Here is an 11773-nt window from a genome sequence, read left to right as displayed (position 1 = left end):
TAAAACGACTTTCTTGAAATTTTTTATAACTATAAATATTCATTTGTTGTTTGAAAAATTACAACCATTTCACGTAGGGATAGCTGATTAGGTCCTAGCATTGAACTGTCCGAGTCCAGGTAGTCCGCATCTTCATGAACATATATATTTCATCGAGCCTCTCTCCAAGACAGTGCCCAAATCGTTATGCCTTTTGTGCATGAACACTGCAATACCTGCACTAACATCCACTTAGACAAGCGTGCGCTAGTCTAATCCAGTCCTAGTCGGACTCTGCAATACCACCGTCACCATCCATGCCTCACGATTGCAACTGGGAGGAGTAGCGGATGGTTCTTGTACCATTTGATATGAACTTTGAAGAACACTTATCTCAAAAGTTAGCTACGGAAGTGAGAGACGATATGAGGTTTTATTTGCTGCTTTCTTCAGCTGTAACACAAACTCCATTCCACTGTTTGATTTCTTCCTATCTTTTATTTCCAAATGTACAACAGCAAGATGAACTTCCTTCCCGACATTCTTCTAACAAATACGTTTATCAACTGAAGTGTTCATTTCAAGATTTCAACACACACAAATACTGTAACCTCGTCTTGCAGTTGTCAGTTAATCCATCGAGTTCCACAGGCAAAACTATAGAAACAACGATTAGCTTCATGACTTAGAGAGCAAGCTCTGCAAGTACGTCTCCACGTTATTCAGCCCGCAGAGTTGCTTAACAACAGGCATCGTAGCAGGAACGTCAACCTGGAACGTTGGATCGGTAGCCTCCATAGCTCCCCAAGACTTAAGCTGTTTCCTTGCCTCTTTAATGGCTGCTCTTGTGGCGCAGTGAACTGATGCTGCCAGGAGTAGTGGGGGTTCACCAGAAGCTGTAGATAATAGCAATGGAGTTATTTCTCAAGATGGAGAGACAAAGAGAGACTTTGAGCTATCGGGATCACAGTATAGCTGCAAGAACTACGAACAGTTACATATAGAAAGATGAACTTTTGCAGGACGGGCGAAGCTGAGTGATAAAACTATCTTCCTCAAGGAAGATTTCGAGTGCTGCATGTCAAGGTTCGTATGTCCAGCGTTGATTGGTATGGAAAATCAATCATAACAAGAGAAATTTGAACAATTATGAACCGAGCAACATAAAAAGTCTGCGTGTTTTGTTTTTTGTTTTCCTACTTATCTTCGTACAATTTCATAACCTGTCCTGCAATATTCTAATAAATGAACCTTATATTATCTTGAAGTCTGAAACACAAGAAACATACCCTTGGATGAGAGAATACGTTTCTGGTGATGTCCACTGTTGAGCACTTCAACATTGAATTCTTTCGGAATAGTGTCAATAGTCGGGATCTTATATGTCCATGTGCCATCCGCGATCACCAATCCATCGGAATTAGTCAGATATTCTTCAAGCATGAAAAATCCAAGTCCTTGTACAAAAGCCCCTTCAATCTGCAAAAGACAGATACCAGAGGCATAGTAGCTATAAACCCCTTGAGCTAGAGAAAATGATAAAATGCAATGAAAGCTGCATCTAGAGAAAACAATCTGTCAAAATCTTAACATTGTGACATTCATAAATCTGAATCCATGAAATGATACAAATAAAAACGAACAACGGGTTTCTGAAATATGAACCTGTCCCAAATCCACTGCCGGATTCATGCTCTGGCCACAATCGTACACAATATCTGTTCTCAGTATTCTGGTTTCTCCTGATAGGATATTTACCTCTACCTGAAACGTAATTAATATCCGTTTGTTAGTATTTGTCCAATATATAAGAATTATGGCTTAGTGGAGTGCTATCATACCCCAAAAATGGTAGAAGTAGCTGACCCCAACATGCATATACATAATTGTGGAGGACAAAGAATAAAGAGGAGGTTCACGCACACACACACACGCGCGCGCGCGCACACTCACAAATAAAAAGGGAAGAAAAACGAAAAAGATTTACCTCGCTTACTGCAGCACCATAGTTCAAGTATTTTGTTGAACTGGAGTCGGGAACGAAGAATGAATGTGCTGCTAAGTTTACACTTTTGTAATGTGCCTGCAGCATCCATAGAGTAAATGACTTGATAACAAAGTATTATAACAATCTACTCAAGAATTATCCGAGATGAAGCACCCATCCACATATTGTTAATCAATCTTCTCATAGAAATGACTATGTCGACTACTCCAATGGTTTAAATTTAAAGTTTTCTGAATCTTAATTTGCGATGAAGATTGCTAAGCTAGCATTACTTTGCTGTCAACCCCTCTACATGCACATCAAGGAGATTTTGGTTAGTGCATCTGGAGCAATTTTGTATGAGTTAGTTCTTGCACGAAGGAATTGAGAGTGCAGGAGAACCTGGGATTGTCCTGTCTAATAGGGAATACTTACCTTTATCTTCAATAATGAATTTGGTAATGCTCTGCAGTTACAGTATGGAGAAGTATAATCTAAAGACAAAGAACACCCAAGATCCACATGGTTTTGGGTTATTTAAAGTACAAAAGATAAGTCTGGTTTTTCTCAAAATGCTTACTCTCAAACATCTCCAACTGCTCAAACAAAAACATTGAACAGACAGTGCTAATGTGGTGTTCTCTTCCAACAAAAAGTATGCTCCACGAGCAAACTTCACTTTCAATATTTTCTGTTATGATATTACACGGCCTAATGTCTTTCTTTGTGAAAACAGATTTCACTTCTGTGATATGAAACTGAATCACATAGTAAATATAAAAAGTAATTTACTGAAAGAGAGGAGAGAAACAATTTGGATTACATCACCAAGAATGAGGGAAATCCACCAAGTACCTCACAGTTTATAATGCATAGTTATAGAAGCGGAAAGAAGAACAAACCTGGAGAATCAGAACATCCCATTTCACAGAACCCATTTGCTCCTGAAGCTTTTCCTTAAGGGGGGCTAATCTTTCAACCAAGATATTGCAGCATAGCCTAACAGCTTCGCAACTCGATTCAGATGTTGTGCTTCCAGCAGTAAAGCCTCCTTGTACTAAGCTCAAGGTGTCTGCCTGTACGACTCGCACTTTCTCTACTAAGTCTTCGATTCCATCACAGTGTATTGAACTGAGAGCATAAGCCGTCACTTGTTTAACCTTCGTCCAGAGCCCCTGTCCCAGTTCTATTCCCCCCACTTCTACAACAATAGATCCATCCCAAAGTATACTTACTTTCCCAGGGGCTGATCTTACAAACACTTCATGCACAATTGGCACTCGAGAAATTCCCCTTTTATGCCATATATTAGAGTGGTTAAACTGTTCTACCATAGAAATCCTTTCATCAAAGCTTGATGATTGTCCCACCTTGTCCCATATAGAAGGTAAAGTAAACTCTATGGATTCCCCAGAAGCACTCCCGTAGAACAATTTTAGGCTTTCGTATGTGTGAAGATTTCTATTCCTCACAGAATCGACTTCCACTGATAGCACGGAAGCTACATGCTCTATGATAGCTTCAGGAATGAAAGATCCCTGCACCTCCCCTGGGGCCCGCATCGCAGATTTGCTAGAATGGTTTGTCTTACATACTTTAATATCGAAAGATAGAGCTCCCCAGTTGTACTTTTTAAGTGCACCCATCATGTTACTCGGCATTGTGGGGCTTATATCTGCAGTTATCCCTGCATTTATCAATATGTCGAGGTGCAGAGCTGTGATCTTCCCGTCGGATTTGAATCCAACACTGTAAGTTATTTTCATTGGATGTCTTCCTCCTGCTATTATCATGTCAGTTTTTCTATCTAGATAAATTCTGACTGGACGCCGTAATTTATGAGCTGCAAGAGCACATGCTGTAGCAATCTGAAAAAACATACTTACTTGTTATTCATCCATATTGTTGAATGAATAATATGTTTTAATTTAACTATCCATAAAAGAATACGTTGTACTCATTGAAGAGATAAACTTTAGGAATTTGCTATGTCATATATCAGTTGGTCAGTGTTCAGTAATACAGTTCTTTGAATTATCAAGCACACAATATATCAAAAACATTTCATGTAAAGTGCAGATACGAGAAGATATTAGATTGTGCTTCTCCAAAGATCACAGCAATAGTAATGATTTACTTAATTCATAAGATATTCTTTCTGTGAATCTTATTAACTGCAGTTGAAACCAAAAGTCTTTGTAGGCATTAATAAGGGTGGATAAATATTTAACTATTATTTTTATCCTTGGCTGGAAAGATTCAGATCATATCTTGCATAAACCTAAGAAAATATGGCACTAATCTATTTACCCTAAATAAGTAGAGAGGAAGATACAGATATATTTTAATACTCACCGGCATTGCTCTTAGTGCCTTTCCACCAAAACCTCCACCAACTCTTCTTGTAAGAACACGGACATTATGCTCAGGAACACCAAGGCATCTTGCAATCACTCTATGTGCAAACTCAGGGCATTGAATTGAACTGTAAACTACCATGCAGTTGTCCTCATCGGGAATTGCAAGTGCAGTTTGTGTCTCCATATAAAAGTAGTATTGTGAACCTAGTTTTATCTGGAAATCCCATTTCACAATCAATAAAGAAATAACATCTTTTATTAGTAGTTACCTTGTCATGTACAGTACAGGAAAAAGTTATTAACTGACAAGCCATTATCAGAAAATTCAGCTTTGTAGATCAAAATATTCTTTTAATTTGATGAAGTTATTGATAAAACATGGCATATAATTTTGCAAAAAGTTTTATTCTGGGAGAGCTAATAAAAGCACCAGTTCACATAGAAGTTCTACAGAAAATGATTTAACTTAAAAGCTAAACTTCTTGAACATTTAGTGTAAAATGTTTCAAACTAAAAGGGCTGATAAGCCTCCTCTAGGAAAGTTTAAAAAGGGCAGACTAAATACAAGTACCTTAGCGGAGAGAATCTTGTGATCAGCTTCAGCCATTCCTTTTGAAAAATCACCAACTTCTTGAGGATATAGATAAGGAGGAACATCAAAGAAACTTGATCTTTCCACAGCCTCTTCAACAGTTAAAATGGGAGGATCTAAGCCTTCTGTATCATACTCAACTAGAGCAGTTTTTGCAGCCAAATTGGCATTCTTTTGTGTCTCTGCAACCTAGAAAGATTTCCAAGATATTAGTTTTCTCATATGATTACAAACTTAAGAGCAGGAAACTATAGTTGCAAGGGGAAGTTTCCAATTCCCAGCAGATGAGGAAGTGTAGATTACCACAAAAGCAATAAGGTCACCAGCAAACCTAGTGAGATCATCAGCAAATAAAGGTTCAGAACCAAACATGGCCATACATCCTATATTCTCCCCTTCTCTTGGGATATCTTTGACAGAGATGACATCAGTTGGTTGGTTAGACTTGAAAGAAATGCTCTTCACACGAGCTACAGGCCTCGTGCTACAAATAAATGCTCCATACAGACAATTTGGGGGTGAAGGAATGTCATCTACGTACATGGCCTCACCTGCAGATTGCAGATTATAAATTGTGGCTTACAAGTTTCTGGCTACACAACTACATGGGACCCTTTATTTTCTTTTCTCTTTCTTTTTTTCTCTCTTTTCTTTTTCTGTTTTCTTGGTTTGGGGGCTGGGTGGGACAATTTAAAGTTGATCAAGGAAAAAACTAAAAAGAAAACAAAAAAACCCAAACTTGAATATAGAGGAGGATATAAGAACAAGTAATGCAGCGCATCATGGAAATATAGGAGAGGAGAATAATCCAAGTAGAAAAGGAATGAACTACTGAATTTTATCAACTAATGTCACGGAATGGTGCAAGAATGCCCAGAATTACTCAGGCAGTTTGCAAGCCAGTATGTTCAGTTTAAGTTACCAACAGCGGTTAGAAATAGTGGACAGAGGGGAGAACTTGAAGTCCTTGAAAGCTGAATGTGGTAATATTTTATGGGCACTAAAAACCAGTATAACAGTTACACACAAAATTGTTAAGATACACATGCTTAACTTCTCCAGAGAAGATTGGAAAATAATCTGCAATAATGAATTCACTCAAAAAGAAAGGAAAGAAATAACTATCATAATAAAAATTTTCCCACAAAACAGAAGATTGGGCACACTTTACAGTTTCTTTCAATGAAGTTTGAGCAACTGGTGAAATCCATGTGAAGTTTGATAAAAGCCATTGGTGTTTTAACCTAAAGTTGAAAAATAAAAACTGAAAAGAGCATAACAAACCAGAAGCTTGGATGGAAGCACCAAACTTGGGCATTGGTTCACCCACTGGATAATAGTCTCTACTAGATTGCATAACCTGTTTTGCAGATGACAGCAACGGTGGCTTTCCCGTTTGAGTAATTTTATCATTGCTACTTTTTGCAGCTCCTTCCAGAACTGAACCACTCAATTCCTCAGACGAACCAGCAGATATTGCAGAAGCAACACTGGACAAGCTGTTCAGAAATTCAAAAAGAAAACCAACAGCTAAGCTTGACCTGTAAGCGGCATATGAAGTCCCTTCTTCAGATACCACAGCACCTTTTACCAATTTAATTGCTTCATCCAAAACTCTGGGACTAAGAGTTTTTCCTGTCAGATATTCCTCAACTTTCCTTGCCCGTCTCGCATGTTTAGTCCCATAAGCACCAAAAGCCAGCCGGATATTATTTACTAAACTTCCATTTCTATCGCAAGAAATATCAGCCAAGAAGGCAGCATTTAAATAGGGCAATGCATTTCCAAGAGGCCGTGGTGCAGCACGGTATGTCTCAAAAAACAACCTCGAATTAGTATGAACTGAACCATCAATTCTTGTTGGTTCATGAAAAGGAACGTGGACACTCAAAAGCACATCTTTGGGGTCCAAAGGTGGTCTGCTCAAGAATTCTTCCATTGTCATTGTTTCATGTTTATGACCTGTCAGTATGCTGACACTTGAACCTGCAGAAAGAAGTAAAGTAACAATATCTGAAGGAAAATACTTCCTCTGAGCCATCACCAAATTACCACCAAGACTAGCTGAGTTCCTAATGAAGCTTGAAGCGACCTTTTCCATATGATCAGCAATTTTGGTGAACAGCAGGTCCCCACTTGAGTATTCATTGGCTTTACTTTTTTCCTTCAAATATAATATAACTTTGGAAATTGGTAGAGCTGCTCCAAGGTCAATACCTGAGTGATTTTTTCTGAACATTGAAAGCTCGGGGATGTACCTCAGATCAATATATTTGCCATAAATGTCTGTTTCTTTGTAATAGCCATTGCCTGTATTACCAACAACTAGCTTGATCCTTGTACCATTTTCAACCATATCAGAGTGCAACAAGTTTTGAAGTCCCTTAATAGTTACTGGACTGTACCATGAATTTTTTTCAGAATTCAAAAGCCTTGTGGACTTGTACTCATCTTCTAGTTCTTCAGTATATGGACACGTATGATCCTTTGGATTATAGGATGGTAATCTACTTAATCTTATTTCCTTCTTATCTCCTTTATTCCAGAAAGAATTGATCCCTAAATCCTCCATGTCAACATCTGCAGCAAAACTTTTGCAGGCATCAGCTATTGGTCTATAACCCGTACATCGACAAAGATTACCTGCTATAGCCTTTTCAGCTTCTGAAACTGTCAGCTTGGAGAATCCAGGTGAAGCTTGTGGCTGATTTGTTTTCTCAGCATTGGCAAGAGCTGAGAAAAGTGACATGCACATTCCGGGAGTGCAAAAGCCACACTGCGAAGCATGGAATCCGGCAAATCTTTGATGGATTGGATGGAAGCCGTCTTTACTGTTCCCAAGGCCTTCACTTGTTGTAACTGAACAGCCATTTATGCTGCAAAGAAGTGTAAGACATGAACTCACAGTGAAATTCTCAACCTTCTTATTCACAGTATCATACTTCGACAGCAGCACAACGCAAGCCCCACAACCACCTGAAGGTATCCAATTTCAAAATGTAAAGTGAGTAGCTAAAGTACAAGGCTTCAAAAGTGAGCATGCGATCAATGAACAAATTCTGCATGTCATTTACAGATACATTGGTTCAGTACTGGTCTTGTGTGTAGTTGAAAATACAATAAAGATAAAATATCACCGCTCCATAATTAAACTTCAAACTCACCAAAGTATATTGCTGAAGATTATAGATTAAACAGACACACTTCTTATACAATATAATCTATATGATGTCATCTTTGCTAGTCCATGCTTTTTGTTGCCGACAAGTTAAAATTATGAGTCTTATAGGGTGTTTGCAATAGCTTCTATTTTGTTGGTGGGAATAAGTTGTAGAGAAAGTTGTAAGTTAAGCAGTATTAATTACTAGTGTTTGAAAACAAAAGTTAAAAAGTGAAAAAATGTTAGGACAGCTTAATACTTACAATTTGACCAATAAGCTGCGGAAGTTGGTAGAGAAGGAAGCTGCATATAATTTTTGGGTAAATCAACTTAAATTTAGCAATTCAAAAGGAAAAGCTTCAAAATAAAAGTACTCTTCAACTTATTTTCAGCAAGAACCCGATAGAAGCTTATTCAAGCCCTTTTGCAAACACCCCCCTAGAATCCAAACCTTCAGAACAGATTAGTACCAACTGAAAACTGATTGAGCAGAAACTAATCATCCTAGAGGACTATTCATCCAAAAGAACTATATCATCAATACTAGCAGTCAAAGTCTACATCTTATGAATGACAAAGCCAATAATCACATTCAGGTAAACTCACATAAATCGTATCTCAAGAAAAAAAAAACAAAGAGAAGAAGAAGAAGAAGAAGAAGATCAAACTGCATAACAATCAGTGGAAAACAGTAGACTTGAAATAACAGAAACACCCTTTTCCTATTAAAGGGCAAGTAAGGAGGATGACGGATCCTGTGGTGGAACACTGATAATCTGTTATAAATGAAGACTACAGTGATCAAAGGAGCGAGCCCAGATTCAAGAATGACAAATCCAAAAACACATATGAACCAAAACCCATCAAAAACCACAGAAACACAGACCTTCACCACAACCAAGCTTGACACTCTTGAAACGGGTCTTGGAGCGCAAAAACTCCAGCAAAGTAGTTGATGGGTCAATCTCCGTGACTTCAAACCTCTCCCCATTGACCTTAAAGACTAGGCAGTCATCCCCAGCTGACGGCAGCGGCGGTGGTGAACTCTGCTTCGCCTCCATCTCTTCTTCTAAAGCTCCTAAGCCTGCCGCTTTATGGTACTTGGAGAAGTGACAAGAAAGGAGAATGAGCAGACGGACAGGCTATGTCTACTCTGGGACAGACGCAAACAACATGAAAACTACAACCTCAAATGTCTGGATAACATGCATATAACTGACGCCATAGATTCTTGTTTCTTACTAATCACTGAGTTGCAATCATTTGTAAATGAGTGGAGAGTGACTTCAACCAACGCATCTATCTAATTGTTGCAATCTATTTAAATATCAAAGAAAATCATAATTTAAAGTGTTAATTATTGTTGCAATGTATTTAAGCATATAATTCTCGAACTCTCTCAGGGACACGAGTCAAAATCAGAACTTAGGTAAACTGCAATCGGCTCCCGCATAATTATAAATACTATTTCACTGATTAAAAATTATAAATACTTTTTTATTTTAACAATTGTTGAATAATGAGTCAATTTTATTATTCTCAATTAAATTTTTATTCAATTTTTATAGTAAATTAATTAAAATATTCTTTAGAATTATAAATTATATTTTTTTTAAAATAGTTTCGGAAACTAATATTTCTATAAATTATTTATTTTACCCGTCCTCAATTTTTATATTTTTTAATTTTTTTTATCTTTTAACATATTTAACAAGGGTAAAATAGTAGTGTTTATTCTACCGTTTAGAATCTACGTAATTATTTTTCATTTGAGAGGGTATTTGTAATTTTTCAAACAACGAGAGAATATTCGCAATTATGCCAAACTTTAGAGAATGTAAATATAATTTACTCAAAAAACTTTGTGTACATATGTAATTGACCAATACTCCTTTTTTTTTCCTTTTGCAATCAAAACATCGTGAGTTCGAATCATATAAGTATTTAATCTATTTTAATAATAGTATTTATTTACTTTGAAGTTATTAATTAATTTAAAAATATTGATATATTGTATATTTAACATTATTAGAGTATGTTAGTTAATTTCGAATGTATTTTAAAAAAACAAAAGGACTAACACCTTTTCTCTATTCTATCTCTCCCTCCTTTTTTTATCTTTCTCCAATTGTTACATATTATCATTTTCTCAAATATATATATATATATATATATATATAAAATTTTCTTATGACTAATTACACTCTCATCCCTTGAGGTTTGATATAATTACACGTGGATTTCTTGTGATTTGAAAAATTGCATCTAACACCCCTAAAGGTTGCTTCCATGTAACAAATAAGTTTCATATTAGTCAAAATTCACCGAATTTGCTGATATTAATAAAAAAAAATTATATTTACCCCTAATTAACTTATTACTGACCTATAGCAGATCAAATAAATCTTTGTATAATCAAATTATCCTCATATATCTTCACACGTTAATACATTGAGGAGGTATATTTTCACCGTTATAAGGATAGTTTCATCCGAAAATAATTGTTTAACCTATAATAAGTTAGTTGTAAGTCAATTAAGTGTAGAATTAATTTTCATTCAATATATTTTGTTAATATCAATAAATTTGGTGAATTTTGACTAACGGAGGGACTTATTTGTTAGATGAAGCAAACCTTAGAGGTGCTAGATGTAATTTTTCAAACCACATGTGGTCTACGTGTAATTATACTAAACCTCAGGAGAGGAGAGTGTAATTATCCTTTTTTTATCTGGATTATATATAAATACATGTATATATATAAATAGTTTTTATTATAAAAGTATATATATGTTAATAAATTTAAACCGTTGATTTTTGAATTAAAGAAAATTTACACCGTTGATTTATGAGTTGTATTTGGATCGTAGATTGATCAAGATCCAACGGTTATTAAATAAGGACATAAATATTATTTTAAATTTTAAATTAAAAAAGTGCGTGTGATTCACGAAATGCGTCGAGAAGGTAAATTGCTCTATCCTGATAATACAGTGGGATAAACTGGTGTTTTATTTTTCACAAGGACTAAATTGCTCATTTATATTAGCAAAAGGGGGTAAATTGCATTTAACCCAAAAGAAATATATAACTATGGCATTTTGGACAACTTATGTTTTAGCAACGACCATGTTGGTTGCTGTAAGGATTTTCGTAATAAATAAGACTAGCAGTCACAACACACTCAATATGTATACTTAATTTAAATTTTTGTTATACATATTTAATCAAATAAAACTAAAACACTTAATTGATTAAAACTGATAAAATAAGTTTACTTGAATAGAAAATATGAAATTAATCAAAGAGATTTTGTTGTATGTAGATGAAATAAGTAGTTATTTCACATTTTGTGTAGCAAGAACAATTAACCTGATAAACTCGCTCCTTTCCTTAACTTCACCATTTCCAGTCGACGAATATTCGGCTAATAAAGTTGAAAATTTTCAATAATTCTAGACTACAAAAAAGTGAGTAGTTGGCAAGTCGTAATAGTTTGATGACCTTTAAATTTTGGAACTACTTTTTAAAATTCCCTTCAATTTTTGTACAAATATTCGGAGTCTGATTTTAATTTTATCTTATATTTAAAATAAAAAAGAAAAAGAAAAGAATTCTTTTTTTCCATTCAAAGCAACCTCGTCCCTGAAAATAAACTTAAAAAAAAATGAAGTATGGGTTTTGAGTAAAATATA

General features: G+C 35.7%; 1 protein-coding gene across 1 annotated transcript; it reads right to left on the bottom strand.

Annotated features, from left to right (window-relative positions):
• On the bottom strand, window positions 205–9428 carry LOC105163763 (indole-3-acetaldehyde oxidase). Its single transcript, XM_011082219.2, has 10 exons — window positions 8965–9428; window positions 6203–7894; window positions 5222–5469; window positions 4898–5107; window positions 4322–4540; window positions 2869–3834; window positions 1967–2062; window positions 1645–1743; window positions 1269–1458; window positions 205–875 (listed from the first exon to the last, which is right to left on the bottom strand). Exons 1-10 carry the CDS (start codon window positions 9137–9139, stop codon window positions 658–660), a joined length of 4113 nt encoding a protein of 1370 aa, XP_011080521.1. The 5' UTR covers window positions 9140–9428; the 3' UTR covers window positions 205–657.

This window comes from Sesamum indicum, linkage group LG6 (genome assembly GCF_000512975.1).
Source record: "Sesamum indicum cultivar Zhongzhi No. 13 linkage group LG6, S_indicum_v1.0, whole genome shotgun sequence".
Lineage (NCBI taxonomy): Eukaryota > Viridiplantae > Streptophyta > Magnoliopsida > Lamiales > Pedaliaceae > Sesamum > Sesamum indicum.
The sequence above is the reverse complement of the archived record's forward strand: the minus strand, read 5'-3'. Positions and strand labels throughout refer to the sequence as shown.